At 38.5% G+C, this 27,552-nt stretch overlaps 1 protein-coding gene across 1 annotated transcript in view; it reads right to left on the bottom strand.

Annotated features, from left to right (window-relative positions):
- Positions 1 to 27,552, bottom strand: part of gabrr2a (gamma-aminobutyric acid type A receptor subunit rho2a) — a 68,364-nt gene that overhangs the window by 16,525 nt on the left and 24,287 nt on the right. The window contains exons 3-5 of the mRNA XM_042500606.1: positions 20,056 to 20,123; positions 11,590 to 11,813; positions 4,615 to 4,697 (exon numbers count right to left, since the gene is read on the bottom strand). Of these exons, the coding sequence (XP_042356540.1) occupies positions 4,615 to 4,697; positions 11,590 to 11,813; positions 20,056 to 20,123 (375 nt within the window). The remainder of the gene's footprint in view (positions 1 to 4,614; positions 4,698 to 11,589; positions 11,814 to 20,055; positions 20,124 to 27,552) is intronic.

Below are 27,552 nucleotides of genomic sequence, written 5' to 3'. Positions count from 1 at the left end.
TTTATGTTTTCTGAAATGATTTATTCATGTGGGAATGTGAATATACAGTAGGGTGATGGGAGCTGATTACTCTTTTTTCAGTAAGAAAAAAGGAACGGCTTTTGATGGCTACCAACCAAGCAGCAGCCTGAGGCAGGAGTAGTCATCCAGCTCCAGTGTTCAAAAAATGATTGATGCAGCTGTGAGTCTACATCTGCGTTAGAACTCTGGGAGGTTGTAGTCATATGCTGCTTTGTGCTAAATGCACACGAACATGCTGATGATAAAAAAAAAAGGGGTGGCAGTAGCTTCGTCCATAAGAACTTGGTTTTGGAACGGAGGGTGGACTACTCAAGTCCAGCCAAGCCAAGTACAGAGTGTGGACTGGTGGCTGCACTGCTGAGGTATGCCAAACCCCAAAGCCAAGTTCAGACCAGGACAAGACAAAACTGTTTTAAAAGCCTGAAAAGCTGGAAATCAGTACTAAAGGAGGGTGAGTTTTTGCTTAAGACATGACACAGCACCTCGCTTAATCTCATTGGTGTGAACTGGCAGGTTTTTAAGAATGTTGCAGACCAGCAAGAGTTGCTTCAACTTGCTGGTTGTGAATCCTTGGTCTGACCTAGGCTTAAGGGGCCATGTTTACCAAAAGGTTTTCTTTCCAGCTGAAAATGCCTGGCGCTTGTCAGGAAATGCCCAGCTGGAAGCGTTTTAGAGCACTGTGGAAGCGCCATGTTTTTTTCAGCTGAGATGCTTTAGTTGTGTCTGGTTGCTATGATACATAATATCTGTGGAAGTAAACATTTGGGCAAAATGGAAGAGTACTTGCTTTGGATGAGGGTAAGGCTGAAGCATGCAGGGAGAGAGGACGAACCTGCCGGTCTGTGTGGGTTCATGAGAAGAAACACAGTATAAAATATAAGCTTTATATATAAACAGACCGGCAGACATCGTTGTTGTTGCTCAGTACTTGTATCAACATGTTCGCATCCCAACTTGTCCCATGGTGCCATTTATGTAGAAAAAAAAAACACATCCAGTGGCTCTCACCTCACTGGTGATGAAAACCATTGAGAAACCAGTTAAGCACAAGATATTCAAACAGGTGGAGGACCAGCTGGACCCACTTCAGTTTGCCTATAGGGCAGCCAGAGGTGTTAAAGATGCAACCTTAACACTGTTAAATCTTTTAGTTCAACATTTAGCTCATGTTCATTGACTTCTCGTCAGCTTTTAATACTATTCAGCCTTACCTACTTGCTGAGAAACTCCTTTCTCATTTTAAATTTGAACTTGTTGGCTGGACAGTTGATTTCTTGTCAAACAGGTCACAGTGTGTTCGGGTCAATGGCACCTTATCCTTGAAATGATTGTCTTCCACAGGTTCCTTGCAGGGCTGTGTTCTGTCTCCGTTGTTTTTTATTTTGTATACTAATGACTGTAGGAGCTCTTACCAAAACAGGTATTTAGTAAAATTTTCTGATGATACAGTAATTGTAAGCCTTTTAACTAACGATGAGTGTGAGCATGGTCATGTGGTCAATGACTTTAGCACGTGGTGCAAAGATTTCTACCTACAGATTGATGTGTCTATGACCAAAAATATGATTATTGATTTTTTGTAGGTCACCACCCAGTGTTAGTCATACTGTTATCAATAATATGGATGTTGAGATTGTTCCTCAATATAAATACTTGGGAACCATTATTGATAACTCACTAAGTTTTGAATCCAATACTGATGCTGTGTGTATAAAGGTCCAACAGCGACTCTATTTCCTAAGAAAGATGAACACGTTCAAAGTGTGCAATGTCTTGATGACTCTGTTCTATTGGTGTTTTATTGAAAGTGTTCTGTAATATTGTACTGTTGCATGGTTTGGGTGTCTTACTTTGTCTAGTAAAAACAGGCTGGCAAAGCTGGTCAAAGTGGCAGGCAAGGTGATTGGGGTGCAGCAGAGTCAGCTGCAGGATATCTGTCCTGACCATCCTCTCTTTGTTGAGTTTGATCTCCTTCCTTCTGGTCATCGTTACAGAATGCCTCCAACCAAAACGAAACATGCCAGAGCTTCTTTTATTCCTGTTGCCATTGAAAAGCTTAATTTGCTCATCTAATCTGGTAGTCTGTGTACTTTATGTGGGGTAGATAGATTTCTAGATTACGTCCTGGCTTTGTAGCCTGACTTTTACGTATTTATTCTTCTGTGAGCTATCTTAGCCTGAGTATTCATTATCATTTATTTTACCAACTGCATTGCACTTTATTTGACTTGATGCACTTTATATGCAGTGTCTGAAATGTTCCAGTCTCTGGTTCTGTTGAAGTGGTTGAAGTATCCTGTGTTTCACTTGAATTGTGGATTTTCTACATGTTTGTGTATCTGATGTTGTTTCGTGTACTTGTTGTGTCTTGATGGTTGCTGCTGATCTAATTTCCCTTGGGTTATGAAGTTGAACTTGAACATCCTCACGAGGAGCAAACTCCAGACTCCTGCACAAAAGTTTGCTGTTTGTGGGACCCGTCCACCTTCACGCTCGACCCCCTTATATGACAACGTTACCAACAGCTGATTTTGTCTTCATGGCTATGCTGTTTGTTTCTCCTTCATTGTGATTGAACGTAAGTAGAACATTTTTCAACTCTGTGCACTCAGAAAAAACAACCAAAAAAAGTCCAACTGGCAGCATGTGGTGCCAAATCCATGCCAGGCATTTGTAGCACAGTGTAAACCTGCAAAACCTGTTAAAATTAATTTAAAGAACGATGTTAGCCTCAGGACGCCAAAAAAACCCCACTTTGGTAGACATGGCTCCTAAGGCTCAGACAGAGGATGTTCTGCAGGTTCCACAGTACTAGGCGCACCATACATGCCAGAACCAAACCTTTATCAAAAAGGTATTTCTTTGTTAAGGTAAAAAAAAAAAATAAAACATTCATGGTTCAAATAAAAGGTTTGTCAGAGAGGGCCTTCTTTCAGGGAAATGTGCAGCCTCAACACTGTCTCTCAGCAACAACAGTCCCTGCAGCAACAGTTCTGCACTACTTAGTTCTGCTACCATGAATCCAAAGTCCATGAAGGGAGCTGAATAAAGTGTCATTTACTAATCCACTTTTACACTTAGTCAGCATAAACATGTGTGTATGGATGTAAAGCTTCACACAATGTGCAAAGTCAACTAGCTTGCATGTAGTGTTGCTGTGATAGCTCACTATGTGCAGGTGATGCTGTTTTTTGTGGAACTTAATTCTGCCACATGCTTTGATTACATGACGGCCTTCTTTGCTCCATGATCCTGCATGTGTGTGCTTTGCTGCTGTATTGTGTGTATGCATCTTTACTTGGTAGACGTACCCTGAAGATACACAGTACATGGCTACCAACTCTCACACGCTGACTGTGAAACTCAGGCAATTGACTTTTTTCACAATCTCATAGCTCATGTCCATTAATATCACACAGAGAATAACATTTATTAGTATTTACATTATAGTGTGGTAACCTTCCCTCTGGTGTTCACAGCTGCAGTGCACTTTTTTGTTTATTTTAGCTTTTGTTGTTTTGTTCTTCTCTTTGTTGCCTTCTGTTCTGCTCTGCTTTTGTTCAGTGTGCTCTTTTTATTAGCATTTTCTATAGATTTATTCTGAAACTCACACTCAATATTTATCAGGAGCATTTATGAGCAGTCTCTGCCTGGTGTGTGTCTGCTGGATGTGGCCCTCTAAACTACACACACTACATTGTGGTCATTCAGTGCACCTGCCTATGTGCATGTTCAGGTGTTGCGGCATGAGTGTGCTGGCATCCTGGTTCCCTTTTCAAAATGTTTTTTTAAAGTTGACAGTGTCTCTGTGCTCATTTTCCAATTTTCAAATTTCAAAATTTGAATAGGCGAAGTATACCTCTGAAGAGACAAGTGCTAAACTCAACCCTCTCAGGCCACATTTAGACAAGAACAGCCCTAAAACCAGAAAAGTCGTTCCTTTGTGTTAAAAAAAAAATCTGTGTTCATATGATAACATTATGAGAACAATCCTCGTGTATACAAATTCACAGAACCATTTGAAAACCAGTAGTTGGAAGCGTAACTTTGTAATGACACACCATAAGATCACCACAGGCCTGCGTAAAGTGCGGCTGTAATGTCAGCATTCTCACAGGATCCATGTATTGCCAGTTTACACTGTGACATAAGGGGTGGCGACTTCAAAAGATTACACTCTGGGACCTGGTTTCAAAAGTTTGCATTTTCAGGCCCCCAAAATGTCGTTGTCATGTGAATGAAAGGCCAAACTGCAACAAAACTTTAACACTTCATGCAAGAACCCTTGCCATGTAAACAGCCCCTCAGTCAGAGGGTGAAAACAGGTGTTCCAGCATAAAAAGTATGAGGAAAATAAAGTCTTTTTGATCTTTAAAACATGTAAACATATTCCATAGAAAGCCAAAATACAAGTAAGAACCTGAAAGTAAGTCCTTTTTAAATTCATTATATGTGATGAATCTAGCTGTGTTTTCTTATCCTGAACTAAAGTAAAACCAGAACTGAACTCTAATATGTTAACTCATCTTTTGGACTGGCCAGGGATATGACTACTTTACAATATTTAGAAGCAAAAATAAAACATTTACTCACAACTCTCCAACTCCAGTGAGCAGGTCTGAGAATCCAGAGGGAAGCGGCTGAAGTCCATGTTGCAGGCGGCTGTCACCGTCACTCTGTTCAACAACCCAAACGACAACAGACACACAAGGTGAGAACAGTCATGGTGATGCATGCATTTATTCAGGTCACTTTGGATTATCTGAATTCAACCGCATGCTGACTGGAAAAGATCTCCACAGTAACAAAGTGAATACCAACATTATCTTTTATGCACCGTTCCTTATTTTCTGTGGTCTGAATCAAAATGAGATTTACTTTGTGCTTGTTTTGTATGTTGTTCATGTACTGGTAGGTAATAAATTACAAGAATATCAGGCTGGATAGAAATGGCATGGAGATGCATTCTGTGGTTCCCCTAAAACCAGCCTGCTCTGATTCCAAAGTCATCTAATATGAGTGCTTTTGCTCAGCTGATTGTTGATTTTAGAAAGAAGGAGGCAAAACACACCTGTTTACATCAGTGAAACTGAGGTGGAACAGGTGAACAGTGATAGGTTCCTTGGAATTACTATCACTGAAAACCTATCTTGGTCATCTCACATGACCACCCAGGTTAAAAAAAAGCACAGAAAAGGCTCTACTTCCTGCAGAAACTTAAGAATTCCAGAGCAAGATCCTGGTTAACTTCTACAGAGGAGCAATAAAAGCATACTGACTGGAAACATCACAAACTGGCATTGTTCGTGCACGGCCCAAAAAGAGAAATTCAAAATAAGACATGCACATGCCGTAGTGGGTGCTGGATCCAAGATGAACAAATGTAAAGAGATAGCGATCCGAACACCAGGAAGCTCACTTTAAAGGATTTTTATTCTGCAAACACAATACTGGCTCGAACACCTATGTTGGCAGAAAAAAAAACCCTTTAAAGTGAGCTTCCTGGTGTTCGGATCTCTATCTCTTTACACGTGCACAGCCCAGGACAGCAAGGCTCTACAAAGGATGATTAAAACTGCCCAGAACATCACTGGTTCCTATCTACAGAACAACACTACCTTTTTAAACTACGTTTAAAACAATGACAAATAAATCCACCTTGTACTTTGATTTGCCGCTGGATGGTGTCCATATGAAGGCCAGAATACACAATCATTTACAACCACTTTATACACAAATTTGTTCCTTTCAGGTTTCATGAAGGAGTCCTTTAGTGTGCAAAGGCCTTCAGATTCTACTTGTATAATAAATACACATTTTGATATTCATATTGCTTTGAGGTGTAGGTAGGCAGATATTAGGTTACTACAAGTGCAATTCAAAGTGAATATAAGCCATAGGTGGCATGTAGATATCCAGATATATTCATAATTTTCAACACCTTTTTCTGTATAAAATATGACTATCCTTTTCATATCATACTTATGTAAACAAATGTCTGTGTTTTGTCCATCCTCAGGTAGTGGTATTTGAAAAACTGAAGGCCTTTAGAGGATTATCAAAATTCTGCCCCAGCAGCACATTAAGATATTACTGAGGATAATGGAGCAGATAGTGGCTCCAAAAAATATCCCCCTGATTTTTTTAAATTCACATTATGTTTAAATAAATCTTGTTACTCTGCTGGCTTTCTGACAGTGTCATCATCTCCCCCTAAAACCCATTTCTTTTTCAGAGTTCTTTTTCCCAAATCCTCCTGCTCTGTTCTCCAATCTGCTGTCTGAAATGAAAACTGAATGTGAGAAACTTTCATATGTGGACAGCAATCTGGTTACATCTTAATCCATCTATCACAGTGCTGTCATGTGATGCGTTCTGGTCACATTTTGACTGACACACTGGTTGCCTGTTAGCAAGTGAGCCTGTATGTTGGTACGTTCTGTCAGACTGACTCATGAAGTTGAGAAAAAAAAAATGTCTCAACGGAGGTGAGCAAACCCACAAAGAAAACTTCAAACATTGCCAGAAGAAGACTCCCTGGTTCTCCTTATTATATCCCGCTGCTGCATTACGCAAATATAAAAGTAATGTGAGCAAAACAGATGAGTTCACACACACTGATTTCTCTGGTGGCAGAGGAAACAGAGGCAGAACACAGCCTCCAGCTATGACTGTATATTGACGTGTTAACTGCTGTAATGAAGTCTGCAGGGCTTCAGTAAAAATCAGCACACTTCATTTGCATTGTATATAGTGTGTTTAGCTTTAATTGAAAAGATGAATAACTAAATGTGAGGCTGGAAAGATTAAGATGATTGAAACCTGGGCTGGATTAAGGCGCTCCAGTATCATAGATGATGGTGATGATAAACTGATGCTGCCTGGTGTGGAAGATTTTGTCATGTAATAAGAAAGGGCCTCATGCAGAAACATTCTTTTAAATTTCTTTTAGATTTTTTTTCTTATTTTTCTAACTTCTGCAGTAATGAAACTGATGTAGGCCTAATGTAAAATACACTTAAAGTCAGTAATTTTAGGGAAATGCATTGGAACATTGAAAGTAAAAGTACACATGCAAAAAGGTTTAGAATAAATTTAAAAAATCCAAATAATTAAAATAATTAAAAGAAAAAGCCTCATATACAGTTTACTGTATAAAGGCAGCTGGAGCCATGAAATGTTTTTATGCATGAAAAATAACTTGTATAACGAAAGGATTAGTTGCCAATTAATTTTCTAATTAATCGACCAATTTTTCAGCTGCACTTGTGTATTTTCATATTTTTTGTTTTTTAATTTGTAAAGTTGTTCTAATAGTAGTGAAGTAAAAAGTGCAATATTTCCCCCTGAGGTGTAGTGGAGTAGAAGTGGAAAGTGGCATGAGATTTAAAACTGAAGTTATGTAAACGTTTCTCAGTTTTGTACCTAAGTGCAGTACTTGAGTTTAAATTTAATATTCCAGTCACTATAATTATTCTAAAACATAATATGAATTTGATAAAATGATATTCATGCATTTTTAAAATGTTCCTCAAATATAAAACTTATTAAGACAACAATTTGCAGCCTGTGAAAGCAAGATGTTTTTCTCTTATCTTGGTCAGGGGGCTCTCGACCACTTGTCATGTCAAGTCATGGATACATGGAAAAAAAGAAAACATTATTTTTATATAGTTTCTTGCATTAGGATAATATTACAGCAGGAGTGCAATGCCAAACTTGAGGCGCTCTTTTATGCTAACAATTGAAGAAACTGACTGCATAATGAGTCATTTATTTCAGTGAGCCAACAGAAAATTATCACCATTTCTACAGCAGCTCTCCGGAGCTTTTCAGCCTCTTTGACGTCATTGTTTTGATTTTCAGAACTTTACCAATTTAGTTCAGTCTCACTGCTCCCATTAACCTCGTTTCAAGCCACAGCAGGAAGCTGTTTTCAGTTAAAAAGCAAAGATAAAGCCAGAGTGCTCTACCTGCTCAGCAGCAAACAGCACATAGATGGGCTGGGGAACATTCAGCAGCTAAAGAGACACACTGTCAAATCTGACAAGTTTATCTTACTTAAAATATTTTTGGAAACTTGCCTTGAAAAAGGACATTAAATATAATAATTAATTTTAATTTATATTTACTTTATAGCTAAATGTTAAGTTGACTCTAATTTGCTAACCACTAATTTGGTTGTATTACATCATTTTGTGAAGTTGTTTCAACTTAAAAATGACAAGTGAAATTACCTTCTTTCAAAGTGTGAGCAACTTCTGTAAACCAACTTTATCTGACTTAATTCAATTATGACAAAGAGGATTTTGCCGATGACGAAGTTCGAGGATCTGCGAGTTCTGTTTTCTTAACATGTTAAGGTATATATAAAAATATGATTGACTAGTTTACAAAAGTTGGCTTTTTGAAATGGCTAAAAATGAGAAAGACTGATTTAATTAAGTACATATAACTTAATTTTAAGTAACACTTAGATATAAAATACACATAAATTAAGACTAATAGTTATATTTACTTACAATTCCAAGGCAAACCTGGATTTTTTCAAGTAAAATAACCTCTTCAGATTTTACAGTGCAGATAAAGAGAACAGCTAAAGGGAGAGCTTACACAAACATGTATTTAAATAAAAGAGAATGTTGTGTAGCAACTGTGTCAAAATGCCATGACTAAATAATACTGTTTGTTTACCAATTGGATAGGAATAGGAGGAGGATGATGCTCAACAATGCACCGATCATTAGGCTCTAAGCCTGTTCCACTAGCTCGCCATCATCATCTTGAACCCGGTCCCGGTCCAGTTTGTGCTTCACACACTCATTCGTCACGGGTATAAGCGCGGTAGGGAACTCCTGTAGCTTGTGGCGTGTGCAGCCTCCCCACTACCCAGACTGAACTACCGCGGCATACTAATCGGACGCGGTTGGTCGCGCCGACCCTCGTGACCGTATAACGTCACCCACACACTCAATAACAATTGGTCAGCTGGCTCAGGTGACCACCCCGCGAGATAGATAGACGGAAGTATCGCGAGAGATAACAAGATTTGTCACCTGTGTTACACCTGCTCTGTTTGTGTTGGATATGTATGTAGGTAACTGTAGGCTAATATATTAGCCACAAAATAATTGTTTGGACTAGTTAAACAAGTGTGGTATTGTTCTCCTCAAAAAGGAAAAAAAAAAAAAATATATATATATATATATATAATATATACGTTTGTACCAAATTTTTTCTGTCAAGGTCATATGAAATATAATGGATGCAAGGACACAGTGACCTTGACCTTTTACCACCAAATTCAAATCTGTTTGTTCTTGAGTCTAAGTGGACGTTTGTGCCAAATTTAAATAAAAAAGTCCATCAAGGTGTTCCTGAGATATTGCATTCACAAGAATGACACAGATGAGGTTACAATGACCTTGACCTTTGACCGATGACCACCAAAATTCAATTAGTTTATCTTTGAGTCAAAATGGACGTTTGTGCCAAATTTTAAGAAATTCCTTGAGAGCGTTGTTGAGATATTGAATTCACAGGAATTGTTCAGACAGATGGACAACCTGAAAAAAAAAAAGCCCCGTTGGTGCGGGAACATAAAAATATGTCTAATAGACAATGTTACATTAAAATAAAACAGGCAATCATAGCAAACACATAAAAATGTCTCTAAATGTGCACCTTTACCATCTGCAACAAGAAATAAAAAGACAATGTCTGTGAGTGACTCACTTAGCTGTGCTTTAACATATCTCTGGAGACCAGACTTGCCCCGGACCACCTGACCTGAATCCACTCTCCTCTAGCGATACAAACAATGTCACGGTGAGATGCTAAATTACCGGGTGTTTGTTCATAAGGTCTTTGCCTTTGATCTGTGCCAGCATGAACACAGGGCTGTTGCTCTGCATTGAACATGATTTTGTGTTAACTGATTTCTAATGAAAACCATTTTAAATGACAAGAAATTACAAGTATGAAGTGATTTTCTCAGAATATTATTAATGCCTCTGAAGTAGCTCTTACACAGATACATATACAACTTTTCCAATTAAGCTCAGGCTAATGAATTCTGTTAAGGTTAGCAGCTCTTTCAGTCAGAGTGACCCACCTCATTATTCAACAGAAGATAAGGCTTCAAAATGCGGACTTGGACTTTTCATTCAAACCATCAGTAGATTCTTGAACCCTGCTTGAGTTATGTAATCCATTGTCTGCATTATTATAATCAAAGGAGCATTGTTGTGAGGTAAAGCAGTGCAGACCTGACGCATCAATCTGCACATTCCATTATCATGCAATAATGTCACCGTGACCGTTTTATAACACTCAGAAATAAATGGAGGCCAATGGCTGCCTGGAGTTGTAGAAACAATAAATCAAAAATGATTTGGACTGTGAAATATCTATAGAGCATAGATAATTTGTGTGACTAAATATTTTCAACACAAAGGTCCAAAAGCTTTATGATCATTATACAACAAATAGACCAAGCAATTTGATTAACTTTTGGACTTTACCTTGCTCTTGAGTTAAAAATGTTTGTCATCCCCCATCAGCTGTGTCGTGACACGGAGCTACTAGCTTAAATATACAGGTGAAGTTTGCGGATGTAGTAATTATATCTGTACACGGAAAAAACCTTTTTCAGCAGATATTTTAGTTGTAACAAGACTGAGCAAGCTGAGCATTTCTGTGTTTATATCTGGTATATTTATTTAGTTTGGAAAACCCCACCATCCATCAAAAGTATAAGTGCATGTTGGCCAGCAGACTCGACAGGGACTAGAAAACATGTCTGCAGGTTGTTACTACTAAGGATCGGTGTACTTGCTGGAGTAGTGAACTAGGTTTCATTACATGAAGGATTCTACTGATGTGACTGATAGTCAGACTCTGTGTCTTTCCATGGAAACGGGGATCACACTCCCAAAAGTGTTTTCATTTTGAGAGCTAATTGCTCCAAAACATAAATACATTTTGATTACACATTTGTATTGTTGGTAATAGTTGTATAATTGCAATATTACACGAGAGGGTTTACTTTAACTTCATTTGAACACACGCTTGCGGACCTGTGCTAACTGCATCACTGTCATGCTCAAATGCTCAAATTTTAAATAGCAAAGCTATGCCAGTGGACCTACACATCAGAAAAAACTCTAGGTATCCTCATGTGTCAATTTTAGATGTTCAGGGACAGCATGTCAATTTACGCTTCTTACATGAATTGTGTCTTTTCAAAATAGACTTCCGTTTTCACACGAAATGTACACTTTCTGCTCATTATATGCATACAGTCTTTTTTTTTAAAAAAAAAATGACTGTAGGTAAAACACCCAGTTTTTTACATTCATTTCCTTGGGTTTAGGCAACAAAAGCTCATAATTATACTCAGACAAAAAAACATGGTTCGGCTTAAAATCAATTCTATATTGTCTTATTTTGTCCTGTCCTGAGAGATTGCTGCCTACAATGAATCCAAATATGAAATGTAATCGCTGCTTGTAGAAATTTCCTATTTTCCTATCGTGTCATTAAGGGAGATGCTGAAATGTTACAGACCTTAAGCTGTAGAGGACATGTCCATCAGGAAAGACACGCAGCATGATGTTATCAGTAGTGGTGTCGTGGATGAAGGACCTCTTAGAGTGAACAAAGAAGACATCAGGCACCCAGATCTTCTTCACCAGACGACCATCAAACGTCATGCTTTTGTTGGTGCTGCTGGTGAAGGACAGGCGCTCATCCTTCCAGTAGTGCCTCAGGTACAGAGTCATGGTGAAGTCCTGGTGGAATCAAAGGAAGCGAGGATGATGTTTATCAGACTAAACCCATGACACATGAACTTTTAGTTAGTAGACTTGGTATAATTTTATCCAAACCAGTCACTGGCCGGACAGAACATGTGGTGTCTGCAAAATACGCCGCTGGACGGCATCAGGTTGAAATACTGCCAGTAACAATGTAATGTAAGGAGTACAAAGGTCCTATATGGGGGGCAGATTAAACAAACCTGGGATTTTTATGAAGGAGTCCAGTATTTGCTTCCTTTCTGAATGTGGTGTTTTTTCTCCACCTTACAATGTGCTCCATTTGTGTAAACCTAACCATCTGTGTCAGCTTGAGCTTTTATTGATTACATGGAACGTCAATAGCAGACGCCGAGGGATACCTAGAGTGTAAAATTTCGATGTGGAAACAAAGTGGCAATATGTGATGACTTGAAATGAGAACGTCTTGGAGCAACACATCCTGAGTGTGGCTGTGCTGTATGTGTGTAAGAGCTCAGTTCTGGCAGAATTTGAATGCACGTTACTTTACAGTGCATCGGTTTGTGCTAAGGCATTTTTTAATTGTCAGGTTTTAGTGAAATCAATCCATTAAGAAGTGCTGAGCACACAACTCGAAAAATGAGACTCGGATTATACAGCACAAGAGTATAATCTGTGGGAGATTGTTGTTGGCAGATGTGTTGATATAGTTTTGCTGTTGTTAAATGTGATGCCCTATTACTTCAGTTCATGAAGAATGTTCTTTTTTTATTTTTGATTATCAGTTCATCATGGAGGCATACAAGAAAAAAACAAAGCTTTCTTCATGAATTCAAAATAACATGCAATGAGTTATTCATATACAAATGGTCATTTTGCTAGTGAAGCATTCCTTTTAAACCCAATGAAATTTGTAAAAAGTTCCAACACTGTGTCCTTGAATTGATCTCTCTGTTTTACCACAGAACGTGCTCTAACTGCTGATTTACTGGCACTTTAAAGTGAGAGTATAAGCACAGCAGCCACTGAGGCCCGAGATGGTAGTTATGGGAAAATGGCATATTGGATTTTCCTTCATTTTCCAAACTGTGTGTTTGTGATTTTTTTTATTTTCCCCGCAGGGAACAATGAAGTCATGTCTTAAAGACGTCATCAGTAGGTACCTGGACTGACAGGAAGTGGAATGGGACCACATGCAGGAAAAAAAACAAATATGTCCCCAGGTATGCTGGCCTAGTTCTTATTTTACTTTTGTGATAAAACCTCTGAAATGTTTATCTGTGACCTGCTGAAATGTAGAAGCAAAAAATCAGTGTCAAGAATCAATCTCTCTCTTTATTAAGCCATCATTAGCCACCATAAACTACTGTTCATAACAGACCAAATAAAATGTAGCAGTAAAACTCCTGAGCGGACTGAACTGAGCAAGAGCGAAACTTTATAGCTTATGAATTCAACGTTCAAATGAGTCATTTCTTCTTTCAACTGATTCACAGTCCAGCTGTGTAATGTAAAAGAAAATGATCCTGATCTGATCCTGTCAGTTCACTGATTAAAAACTGTAAAGCCTGCACCATGAAATAAAGGCCAGGAAATTATTTCTTTAAATGAAGTGTCTAAAGGCCCTTATGACAAAATACAAACACACACACACACACACACACACACACACACACACACACACACACACATATATATATATATATATATATATATATATATATATATATATATATATATAATTGCATATGTGAAAAAAAGTCTCTCTTTTTTAATTATAGAAACAGATATATACATTCTTAGTTGCAATTGGAACGCTAACTCTTTTTTGTCAGTTTTTCCCAAAATAGACACCTAGCGCAGACTGAATCAGAGTGTAGTGTTCATTATTCTGTCCGGGTTTCCTGAATTCTATTCACCTTCTGTTGTAACTCAGACCTCTTGACTAGTCCAGCCCACATGCCATTGTTTTAGGCTAGCCTTGATGTAAAAGCTCGATCTGAATGTTGATGAGAAAATTCTACACCCTTTCTGTGAACTCCTGTCTCCACTGCACACTGAATAAAAGCTCATCTCAACCAGCCACAGAACTGGACTGAGAGATTTTGTTGTTGTTGCTTTGATAGTAAAAAAGGACTAATTTCTTTGTTTTTTTTCTTTGCTTCCTCCTTATTCCCTCCTTAGTAGTGATTTGTTTCCATAATTTTAAGCAAATTTAGGATCATTTTGCTATAATGCACCTGTTAACCCATTAGAACCAGGTTCAACATCAGTTTTGTTGACAGCTTTCGAACAAGCATTTAAACCTCTGGGTCGTGAGTAAATCGGTTTGGTTTCTTTTGGAGACATGCTCATTGCCTTCCTGTCATGTTTTGAATAAGTGTGTTGGTAAAAAAATGTGTTTTTTGTGGCACTATCCCTGCTGGAAATTTAGCTGCATGGTTGCTGACAAACACATTTGGGGGCTGAAAAGCTGCTAGAAACACAGTGATGACTCTAAAAACAGAAAAATTGTTGAGTCATTTATTGGTCTTTAACAGTAGCCTGCAGCTTGGCAGGCATCTCGCCTGCATGACACCTGATCCGTCATCCCCTCCACCTTCAGGTGACAGCTCATATACTACGTCACTTTAGAAATGCTGATAACGCACACATGAAATGTATAAATGCAATATATTTATGGTTTGGTCGACTGAGCTGGTCAAGACCAGATGAATGTCCAAAAACACGCCATGAACCAAAAAGCATATGTGTGAAGAAGGAAGCTGAGAAACAAAATGCAACTGGTTAATGAGTTTAACAGAAAGGTTGATTAACAGTAACTGTGCTCACACTGTGGGAGCAGCACTGACAGCAGCTGAACAACCAGGGAAATCTGGCTGCGGTGGAGACCATCAAAAAGCCCATCAGTTGGGGAAAAAGTGGTCACTCTTTAATTGCTTTTGGTCCTCAGTTGTCAACATTTAATTAGATTTCCTCACTTTCCTGTTTCCCTTCCGACTGACTTCATGTTGTGAGCAGTTATTCTGCCTGACAACTTTCCAAGGGACAGAACTATATTCCGGCTATTTCAAATGGAGTCACTTTGAGTGCATGGAGTCACTTAGAGGTAGAAAATGGAATTAAATTAAATTGCTTCATAATTGTATCAACAGATTATTTTACCCTTCACTGCACTGGAAGACGCTGTATGGGACTGTATAAATAACTGTATGCATACAATGATGAAGCATGATTGTTTAAGATGCTGTAATAAGAATGCAGTGAGCACCCAAGTGCAGTAAAAGTTAGGTGAAACATTTCTGGAGTTTTATTTTCTAGAAAACAAAAACCGCTACAACCAACAAGGCTTCTGACTAAATCACTTGTGACCATTAACCCTTTGAAAACTGGATTGGTTTTCTTGTGCTGCGTTCAGACACCTTTCACAAGCTATTTGACCCTCTGAAACAAAAACATAGGGGGAAAAAAATCAATGACCAAGTTGGCAAGAAACTGCAAAAATGAGTAAAAGGTGACAAGATAATTACCCCCCCCCCCCCAAAAAAGTTTAAAACAGGGAATGATATTTAGAAAATTACCCCAAAAAAAGACCAGAAAACTATATTATTGTAATAATTTTATATAATTTATAAAATAGATATACGCTTTTTTTTTTTTTAAATTTACAGCACATTTTAAGGCAATTTCCTATTCCTATTTATTCATTTTAACTTTTTTGGCTTGTTTTCAGGTAACTTCTTTGTAACTTTTCTTTTTTTCCTTTCTTCTCTCCATGTCTTGTTAAGTTGCTTGATGCCTTCTCCCCATGTTTTTGAGAGAAATCAAATCAACAGGAAAAGTAAAAATCATTAAGCTAAATGTATTGTCTACTTGTCTATGTGTGTAAATCCAAGACTCAGCAAACAGAAAGGACTATTTGGCAGTGGCACTGTTTGGCCTTGGAGTCCAAGGCCCCAGAAGTTTTAGAAATCGCCCCAAATCTAAATATGCAGGCTAATTCTTTTAAACATTAAGAATAGGCCTAATAATTATTCTGTGTGTGTGTGTGTGTGTGTGTGTGTGTATTGAAAAAAAAAAGTTTGTAAGGTGAATAAGATGCCAGAGTGCAAAGCATCAAAATACAGCTTGTTTATCAAAAAAGATTTCCTGCACGGCACTACAAAGGTCTGGACTAAGCCCCCAATGTCCTCACATCCTCAAAATGCCCCTGCTATATGTGCTTTATATTTTTGGAAAGAGGTGCAGGCAGTGATTAAAGAAGCAGGTTATTGGCTGGGGGTTCCCCTGGCAGGAGCCTTCCTGCTGTGAGAGGGGCTGAAACAGCACCGTGGACAGCTCCCTGGCTGCTCCCAGCAGCAGGATCAGCACCTCGAAGAGCGCCACAGTGTGAAGTCCTGACAGCTGCTTTCTACTGACTTGTAATTTTCACTTATACCTAAGAATTGAAGCTAAACTGGGAAGGACTTTCCTAAAACAATAACAAAAAAAAAACAAAAAACAAAACCAAAAACATAAATATTTCATCTCAGTCATCACCTATGAGCCACACTACGCTTGTGTTGATTTTTTTTATCTGCAGACTCTTTGCTCTCTGCCTTGATTTTATTATTTTCTTCTTTTTTTCTGTTTTTGGGACGTTCCTGGGCAAAGCTCGCTGGCGAGGTTGGGCCCAGAATAATTTTGGGTCTGCAGGAGCTTGCTAGCTAGCTAGCAGCGTAGCTCATTTGGTAATTACCACTTGTAATACCGTCCTGACCTCCTGTGGAATATTATCTATATCTATATACTATCATCATTATCTTTAGCATTGTTGACTATGTTACATTTGTTAGCCGTGTTAGCACTGTTAGCAGTGTCAGCGCAGGTAGTGGTGTTAACAAATGAAATGAAGCCACCAGGCGACCTAAGGGGTGGGGATGTTCATGAAGCAACGCGCTCTGTCACAGGAAAGGTGTTATCAGCTGATCACTGAATGGGACTCTTTTTAAAAGTGTTGTTTCACTCGGGGGCGGAGCCTTACGTCCTGCGTCACACAGAGTGTTGTCTGCCTGATACATGTTCTCGTAAGCGTGCATTGAAAGTGGTTCTATTAAAGTCTATGACTAAGAGTCATTTTGTCACCTGTCGGCTAAACTTGGAAAACCGCAACCCAAGAAGTTGTTTTTTAACCTATTATTTGCCTTAACCCCAAGATTAAACCCACAGGAGACCTCATGCCTAACTATAACTTCAAACAGAGATGATTTTGAATTTTTTTGTGATCATCAGTCCACACTTTTTTAGAGAATCCCATCAGTGAACAAGCATCATTGCTAGCATGGTAGCATTAGCTTCCACCTGGGGACGGCTGTGGCTCAGAGGTAGCGTGGGTCGTCCTCTAATCAGAAGTTCAGCGGTTCGATCCCCAGCTCCTCTGGACAACATGTCAAAGTATCCTTGGGCAAGATACTGAACCCCAAATTGCTCCTGATGCTGCGTCATCGGAGTGTGAGTGTGTGTGAATGATTACTGAGTAGCAGGTGGCACAATATGGTAGCCTCGGCCACCAGTGTGTGAATGTGTGTGGGAATGGGTGAATGTGACATGTAGTGTTAAAGTGCTTTGAGTGGTCAATAAGACTAGAAAAGCGCTATACAAGTATAGTCCATTTACCATTACCACCCGAGCTGGTGTGCTGTGTAGTGTGTGGCTGAGGAACCAATGAGACCACATGTTGAAACTGGCCAACTGTCTGTCAGCAAAGACAACAGAAAATGAAATAAACGTCAAGACATTTACATCCCAGTAAAATTTCACCTTCTCTAAATGGATAGCACTTTATTATAAAGTCAGTGTCACTGAGTCAATTGAGCGCTGCCTGCACTAAAAGACCTCTTGTATTTCACTTTTTTTTTTTTTTTTTTTCCCTTAGAAGTCAACCAGTTACCTATTTACTGGGCCTATCAAAAGCAAACATAACCAGATAGTGACATTTCTAGTTGGGACTTTAGAAAAAAGTAATGTAAATAATGTGTCAGACCATAAGCAGCACCCATCCAAGAGGGTAATTACTTACTTCAAACAAGAAGGGGGCCATTCTAATGAATCAAGCCTTCATTAGTGTATTGTAATCTGCAGTCTAATTATGCGCAAATGCACACACACGCATGTACACACTCATAATTTATCTTTTTTTATTTTGTATTGCCAACTCCATTGTATATGCTTGTATCACAGTATTGTAATTTATTGTATAACTCGTAACGTATTGTATAACCTTCAGTGAGGTATTTCTATAAGCCCATATGAGCCTCTAACCTCTCCATCTCCTGTTTTCCTGTGTTCTTTTTGACCTGATCTCTGATATTGTTTTTAATGGTGCAAAATAATTAAATGTAAAAAATGTAAAAATATTGTTAACAAACAAGAACCTGTAACCAGGGTTTTACTTTGGCCCTGTCTGCCTGCTCTCATAAATTCTGTCCAGCCTATTAGCATTCTGAACCTACAGGAAGAATCAGTGATGTTTAATTCCAGCCTCAACTTGAATTACACAGCAGCAAGGTCATGCAATCCTGCACCTACATTTTAGCAATATTGCCAGAATCCATTCAGTTTTGCACTGACACAAATCCATTGCTAAACCATAAATTATTTATGCCTTCCCCACTGTGATTTTTAACAGGCAGAAATCAGAAGCTCCACATTGTATCAAATACACCAACAAGAAACAAGGAACAGGAATTTACTGCTGCACTTTTAATGACTTTACAGTCTATTATACAGCTGATTTTCAGATGTGACTCTTTGCTCTTAAAGCACTTCATGGCCCCAGATAACTTCCTCTCTCTCCTTATCAAGCTGCTCGCAGAGATGCTCAGACCTGCTGGCTGTTCCCATGGTGAGCTTTAACATCCTGTCTACACAGCAGGCGTGGTGAAAGTGGCACATTACCAGAGCGGCAGCAGCCTCTCTGTCTCAGTTCAGGCACAGTACTGAGCGGAGGTCACCTGAGTTTGGCAGCAGTTAAACACACAGTGCCTGTAATTATCACACATGATCTGATGACAATAGACTGGAGGCACAAAAAAAAAGCTTCCGTAAAGTTATGATTTTATTGTACAGTTTATATTACTGATTATTTACGCACATAAGACTAATATCTTAGATCCTCAAGTGGGGGCCCTCTGGCTGTTCCAAAGTCAATAAGGCTGCAGAATCACTGACTTATTTAAAATGACTTCTTAAATCCCATTTTTATAGACTTGCTTTTATGTTATGTTCTCCTTTTATTCATCTTTTAGTTTATCTTTTAATTTTATCTTTTAATGTATCTTTTCATTTTGTCTTAATCATGTTTATTGTTATCATTATTTTTAATGTTCTGTGTTTACTGCCTTTATTTTGTTTTTTTCTGACACGTTTTTGCCTCTAATCTGCTGTTTTATTCTGCCTTAACTCTTGTGGCTTTTGTCTTGTGGCACCATGACTTCTATTGTTTAGTCCCCTCTGGGCCTTCTTGGCTCTGCCTTGCTTTGTTTGCAAAGCACCTTGTAAACTGTATTTTTAAAGATGCTATAAAAAGTTATTATTATTATTTGTGAATGTGAGTATGTGAACTTCATGATTGTGTACTGTGCTGCACAGGAATTTAACATATGTTATATATGTGTGTGTGTGTGTGTGTGTGTTTGTATGAACAGATTTTTTTAAATGACAACTTCTGTTGCATGAATTGCTTTGATATTTTAATCTTCTTTTGAGCGACACAAGAAGAAATATTTTTAATTATGTAGCTGTGATTATTTTAAACAGATTTTTTTTATGTTTTAGATTTTTCCGTTTATTTACCTTTACATTTTCCCCTAGCTTTAAAAAAAAATAATTTTCTAAAGCTAATTATTTCTTGCTGGGTTTTTTTTCTACTCATTTCTTTCCAAGTTGCCTTTTTCCCCATGTCTTTGAAAGATATTGCATCAATTTGTGCATGATGCAAAGGTTTACTTGTGAAAGGCATTTGAAAACACCACAAGAAAAGTGATGCTGCCCATAGTTTCTAAGCGTTAAAGCATGTTGTAAATGACCAGCACTGTAAATTTTATTATCATAATAACATTTTCCAAATAAAATCATTTGAATTTTCTACACATTGTTATAACACTTTTATTTTGAAACAATTTTTATATTTCTCCGATAGGTCTCATACTGTGGCATGCATCATCTTTAATATTGTGTGACATTATATGCAGGTGTGGATGAAGGCAGGTTTTCTTACCATATCAACCTCAGAGATGCTGTCCAAACTTTCCACCTGAACGTCCACTCCAACAGGGATAGCAGGCCCTGCCAAACAAAAACAGATCATCAGCTAAAAGATGCCAAAATACACTCATTCATAAGAGAACTATCAGGTTTTTACCAGCTGGCTGCCGTCCTCAGCTCAGGTCAAAATTTAATGTTTTAAACACACAGTTTCTTCTTTTATCAATAAATTGAAACCAAAAAATCCCAAGGCACAGTGTTTTGCAAAAGTTAAAAAGCTTTTAATAAACAGGCCTGACGCCTATGTATTTCAACTTCTATCTTCATCTGGACATATAAACCAAGTACAAGTACATGTACACCAAGTCTGATGTCAGGTGGCTCCAGATAATTGTCAGAGGTGCAATCAATACAGTGAGTGTGCACACACTCAGGTCAACTCCAACAAAAAGCACCAGTGTGTTAAAGACCAGCAAGTTCATCACACCATCAACAACATCAGATGCAAGTCACATAGTTACCCATGATAGCAGCCTCAGGAGGTGTAGGGTGGAAACACTGCAAGGTTCATTGAAGGTCTCCACTGCCAGGCTATTGAATAAGCTACTCGATATGGATGACAATATATTAATTAAAACATATTAAAATGGTATATACAACAGAATGGTGTGTGGGTAGCAGACATGCATGATTTGCACTGTAGAAGTGGATTTGAGCAATTATTCTTCAGATTAGAAAAAGACAAGAATTGGATAGATGAGATTTGGAGTGAACCAAAGCTACATGCCTACTGTGAAATTAAATATGAATATTCCACTAAAAATTTTGTCCTGAATAATTTTCTGAAGAAAAGAAGATCACTTTGTGCTCAGATTAGAGCAGGTATACGGTTGCTTCATACTGAAATGGGTAGGTATGGAGGGCTAGAAGAAGAAAGTCGAATTTTGTGACCTTAAAGAGGCCCTTATATGCTCATTTTCGGGAACATATTTGTATGTTGGGGATCTGCTAGAATACGTTTACATGTTTTAATGTTACAAAAAAACCCAAAAAAAAACACATCATGTGTCTCATACTGCCCTCTGCTGCAACACCTCTGTCTGACACAATCTGTCTGCTCTTATGTCCCGCCTCCAGAGACACCAAGTCTGCTGTGATTGGTTGGCTGTCTCTCTCTTTGAACACTTTATACTGTTTGTTACATTGTGATATCACATTGTTAGTTCTTTCAGGCTATTTAGGAGCAGAGAGAACTCCCTTTGGCTTGGACTTGGGCTTTATTACTAAGCAGACCTTTTACTAGCACAAAAATACAACACAAAACAATAAAGACAAAAGAAAAACCCAAAAAGTGTAATAAGACCCTTTTAAAGTAATAGAAAACGAGTATCACTTTGTTCTGTTCTTCAAATACTGAGAAATACTCAAATATTGATGACTCACAACAACTGACCTGGCCGTTTGGATGGTGATGGATGTTGAAAACATTAACAGCTTTATTTCTATTGCAGCCACCGCAGTAGCCGTCATCATGTCCAATCCAAGGCCACGTAAGCGTGTTATGCAAGTGATAATGGAAAGGCGGGCTCCTTATACGTGGGACGGCCACATGTAAGCTATTTCTGGGAGGTGATAGTCCACAATTTCACAGAGGAATTGTAGATTCAAAACTCTTTGAAGAATTATGTTATTCAATAACAGCTCTTGTAGCACCTGATGCGTCATGAGGGAGCCAGTTCCTATAAGCACATAGTCATAGCATCATGTGACCTAGAAAAGCCCTAAAAGTGTTTCCACTGCAGTTTTGCAAAATATGGCTTTTTTGAATTGTCTGAAATACCACAATGTAAGCATAAATACTTTTTTGCGATAAATAGTTTTTTGAACTTGATGTGTTTCCAGGTGTATTTTATTTTTGCAATTATTTGCACAATTTGGGGGTTAATGGAAACCCGCCAACAGAGTCAGTGTTACTGAACTCGAAAATCTCCGTGTGAGTTTTGGGGACCTAAACACAATAAATAGGATTTACATTTTTCAAAAAGCTTTGGTGACACCAATTTTAGTTCCATTTTGAGAAGTCACAGTGACATTTGGCCCACTTTCTCAGTGTGATTGTGTGGAATCCAGGAACTGGCAGCTGTTTCTCACAAAACATTATCCAAGTTCACAGGAAGTGGAACAAGTGACCCAAAAATGGATCTGAATTCTTTTTATGGGTTATTTGAATGGAAGAGGAGGAAATTCATGCAACACCTGTTGCACTGACTTTTTCTTAAAACTAACAGTTTTCAGCATTTTTAAAGAAATGTTTGTTTTTGTGCCTCAAGTGCTGCTGGGATATATGCTTATGTTTATACATGTTTGGTCACGTTCAGGTTTTCTCCTGAATTGTTCAATAAACCAGCTCATGCCTTTACAGTAGGTGATCTGTACCTATAGGAGGCGCCAGTGTTCTATTCAATGCACCTCACTCTGCGCTACTGTAACTGATTCTTTATAATGTCCCATATCTCTTTACAGTCTCTGCCATGACCTTTGACCTCTGCATAAGGATAACGACATTACATACGACGCTCTCACACATCAGCGGTCAGAGTGCACACACTGTATAGGTCGAGCTAAAGTGGAGGGAAGATTTAGAGACGATTTGAACCACTTTGCATCACTTATCTATACAGTCTGTAATCCAAAGAGATTAGCAGAGACGCTAAATGCTAGATTACAGTCATCAGAGCTCTCCAGATGAAGGGCTGTGGACGGATCTCTGTGTTTGGGATTATTCTTCACTTAATGGGACAATGCCATCAAGTGTTGCACTTCTTGTCACATTATGCGCAACTGGTCTGATCAACCAGTGCTCAACTAGTTCAGTATGAAGTCACTCATTCAGGCAGCTCAGAGCAGGACTCAGGAGGTGAAACATCACCACGCTCAACCTTATTTCACTGCTCCGTTGCAACTAGCTAAATCCGTAAAGTCCTCCTAAAGGTAAACTGGTTGGCGCTTAAAAGATTTCCACACACTAACATCTATGCAGTGTTTCACTTCACTCTGAGCACTCTGAACCAGACAATAACTGATTTTGTTCTTTGGTTATATGTTGTCTGTGTTTTTGTATTTATGTGTAGTTATGTAAGACAAGTGACGTCCTGGCACTCAAAACAAATCTCAGATTTTTTTTCTAATCTAACTAACTCATTCAAAGTTGTTTTTTGAATGAGTAAGCTTGCATCTAAAATTTATATCGGAGGAGGATTTCTTGGTTAAAGTGAGGAAACTGGTTAGGTTGTGATGGTTTGTGATGACTGCATTTAGGCTTTAAATATCCTGAAAGTAGTGTTGATTTTTGAATATTATTTTGATGAACAAAACCTGTAAGTATCGTATAGTAATGTGTGTTTGCCACAGAGCTTTTTTAAGCAATAATCCAAAATTCAATAGAAATATCCCATTGGCTTTTGGACGAGGGAACCAGGAAGGAGCTAAGTTTCATGTTGGCCTACAGAAAAACATCGTCCCTGCGGCATTGCATTTGTCTTTGGATCAGGCAGAAGGTCGGGCAATTTTAGGACCAGGACCAGGTAGAGCTATTAGGTCAAAGATTCAGACACCACATTCTCATCCCAACTCGTCACATGCTGCTCTGTCTACTTATGACATTTTAGGTGTGCTTCTGCTTTACATTCTGGGCTGCCATTACGGCGATGGCGGTTAGGCTTAGGCAAAAGAGGCACATGGTAAGGTGTAGAGAAAAAAAACACACACACATAACCACACAGGAAGTGAACTCTGGTCTCCTGCAGATAGGTCAGTTGTTTGTGGGACCCATCCACCTCCCCTCTACATGGTAACAGCAGCGTTTCATGCGCACATGACCAGCTCCATCTGGCTGCGCTCAAGGGACGCCCTCCAGCCATGTTCCAGTCGGATGTGGAAGGTGGCTTTTGGTGTCATGCTCGTCCACTGAAAGCACTGACAGAGCGGCAGTTTTTGATGAGTTCGCAGTGAGAACGGGGTGATTCAGATGGCTTAGAAAGCAACAAATCATCTCAAATTGGTCACTGACTGGTGGAAGGTATATGGTGCTCGTATATGTATAGCAGGGCTAATTAGGGAAAGTGGAAACAGGTTCACAGATGAATGAGAGTCAGGTGACTGGGAGTGATGGGAAGGTCTGAGGACATCTGATGGACAGGAAAAGAATGTCAGGTCTGGGGAGTTAAATGGGAGGACATAGCCTGAGGGAAGTTAGCAGGGGCTGAGGACAGAGACAGAGAATCAGACAGAGAGACAGGCCAGGCGACACAAACAACTAGACAGTCCTCATGACAATTTCTTCATGCCAAGATTGAACAGAATCTAAATCCTGTCCAAACATCCCTGCCACCACAGATACACACTGACATCCTTTATGTATCTTTAATAAAAACTACAGGAGACAATGATAATTATTACAGGAAGAGGAGTTTATGAACACAGAGCCAAAGGCTTTCAGGCATACTTTAGATTAACTGTGCAACATAAAAAAATAGATAAATATTAATTTACAGAAATATTCACAAATGAGATTGAGATGAAAGAGCGGTGCAAAAATAACTATCTGGGATGTCTATATTTATGACAAAGACCAGAAGTTGAGCAACGCTGAGTTAATTTGAATTCTGAAATATGAAGGCATTTGCCAATAAGAGAATCAACCTCCTCAGGGGCACTGGGACGTGTCTGGCTTTGGGCAACACAATGGCCAGAAATGGCCCTGAGCCAAGTTCACTACAGAAGCAGAGGAGGCAGATAACACCACCGGCCAAATACCAGACTGAGGTTGCTTTTATTAGCAGCTGGTCGTGTTTTACAAATTTCAGTCTGCACAGAGTTAAAGTTTGTTTAAATGTAATTATACAACATGTAGTTACGACCAAGCAACCCGATTGGTCCACAAAACATTTAGAATGTGCTAAAATCTGCATGACAGCACACCTTCATCATCACTGAAAATATTTCTCTTAATCACTGCTCTTGAGGAAATTATATGATTATCACACCATTTCAAGCAGGGGACAAGGGACATGTCAAAACAGTATTAATGTTTATCAATTTCACTATATTGAAGAGGAAAACTAAAGCCAAGACAATACAGCTGATCAAATGAAAAGTAACATCCAACTCATTGATTGTATAAACTATAAACTAACAAAGACGACAATAAGCAGCATAAACCAGCATATTCTCTACAGACACATTACACACTGACAAAAAGTGACATAAAACAGCAAACTTCACTGCAAACTAAAAACTACTCAGCTGAATATTTTGTTAGTGAATTTTGGATATTAATTTTTTCACTATCTTGACTTTTGGACTTTTGGAAATGTTTGTCATCCTCCATCAGCTGTGCTATGACACAGAGCTACCAACTCAAAAATACAGGTAAAGTTCGCAGATGTAATAGCTAAATGTCTATATGGAAAGTGATTTTTTTCAGCAGATATGTTAGTCATAACAAGACTGAGAAAACGAGTCTGCAGATCATTACTAAGGTTCCACCTGATTGTTGGACTAGTAAACGAGGTTTCATTACATTTAGGATTCTACTGATGTGACTGGTTGTTTTCCAGTTATTAGTCAGGCTCCATATATCTCCATGGAAACTGAGGTAACAGTCACAATAAGCTTCTTTATTTTGAGAGCTAATTGCCCCAAAACATGTATACATTTTGATTACACATTTTTATTTTGGTGACTGCTTAAAGGGCTGCTTTCTTTTGCCAGTCCACCCCTGGCTTTTTATCTGTCTGTAGAAAGACGGTTGTTTTGTGAAAAACACAGCCTGCACACTGAGGGAGGCATTAGCACAAACCGCTGAGTTTGTTTCTTCTCTGCATAACAAACAAATAATAATACAGGAAATGAGAACTTCAAAGAGCGCTTTTTGTTCTGAGTACCTACCACTTTAACATTAGTTGGGTATAAATGAAAAAACAAAACAAAACAAATAAAAAACAGTGCATTCTGTGGATTATCCAGAGTTACAGAAACACAGTTCCTGGAGAAAAAAAAAAGAAAAAAAAAGCTATGTTATGTTGGTGTGGTGGCAGAAACTTCAGAGAATGATGATAAATAAATAAATATCTGAGTGTAATACAAGCTTTTTGTATCACGAGACACTTTTATCCTATTGCTCATCATTCTTTGTATTTGCATTTTTCCCCACTTTTGCACTGCAACTGTTGCTCAGCCGTTTCCCTTGATTGTATCTCATTTCACCAGATCTCATGGATTGCTTACAATCTCTTTGGAACTCTGCTGGATCCTGTGAGTGCTGTGACATAATGTGGATCCAGTCAGGCGCTCAGACTGTTATCAAACAAATATCCAAAAAACAGAACAGCAGAGACAGCACCAGCAGCAAACGAGTGTGAGGTTGTGCTGCACCACTGACACCTCACTGCAACACACACAACTCAAATCTTTGAAGTGCTAGTTTTCGAGTGGGTGATGACGGTTATGTTGACTCTGAAGGTGCCTTTAGATGACTATTATAATATATTTCAACAGCACCTGGCTCTGTCCCCTGTCCATTTTTGGAAGTATTGAGACAACACTGATTGCCTCTCATCTTCCATAGCAGTGAAAAGAGCAATCTTCCTTTTATTAATACATGTTTGGTGACCTCTCCAGACCCAATAAACCAAAACCATAAACATGATATAACTTAGTCAAATTAAAGAAATACTTCACCTGCAAAATGATCATTTGTATAACAATTATTACTCATGTTTTCATCTTTATTTTTAAGTCAAACAAAACTACCAGTTGTTGGTTCCAGTTTCTAACATAATTTGATGTCTCATATGCCTCTAGCAGTCATTTGTAATTATCTACATACATAATTGAGAGTCTTCATTCCCCATAAAATGAATGAATTATAATTTCACATTATTTCATACAATAAGAATATATTCATGAATATCACATGCATATGTAAATGTTTAAATGTCTGTCTGCCAGTCTGTCATCATGTATGCACACTATGCACTAAAAGCTGCTCTATGTGACAGTATGTAATGCACAAACCTGGAACTGCAACATTTAGTTTTGAGACTGTCAACATTTAATCTCTTCATGATTTGATTGTGTTGCCAATAGGTTGATCAAGTTGTTTGTTTTATGTTAATAAAATATAAAACATATTTAATTTACATGGAAATAACAAATAGTATATGACACAGTTGTAATGTTAGTAGATCCAGTTCTGTAAGACTCTCATGCCAACAAGTTCTCATTCCAAGTCACTGCACATTGCCACTTTCAGTGGACCTTTGCGTCTACATATTAAACACTAAAGATCTTTCTGTGTCTAATGTTGATGTTGCAGGATGCTGCTGCTGTGATGTCAACACAAAGCACATGGTGGGATTACGCTACATTTAGGCACAGAAGGACATGGTAACAGATGCCAGGATATCAACAAAAGCACACATTCATGAATGATAAGAATTAGGCGAAG

The sequence above is a fragment of the Plectropomus leopardus genome, chromosome 14 (genome assembly GCF_008729295.1).
Source record: "Plectropomus leopardus isolate mb chromosome 14, YSFRI_Pleo_2.0, whole genome shotgun sequence".
Lineage (NCBI taxonomy): Eukaryota > Metazoa > Chordata > Actinopteri > Perciformes > Serranidae > Plectropomus > Plectropomus leopardus.
Note: the sequence above shows the minus strand (reverse complement) of the source record. Positions and strands in the feature narration are given on the sequence as shown.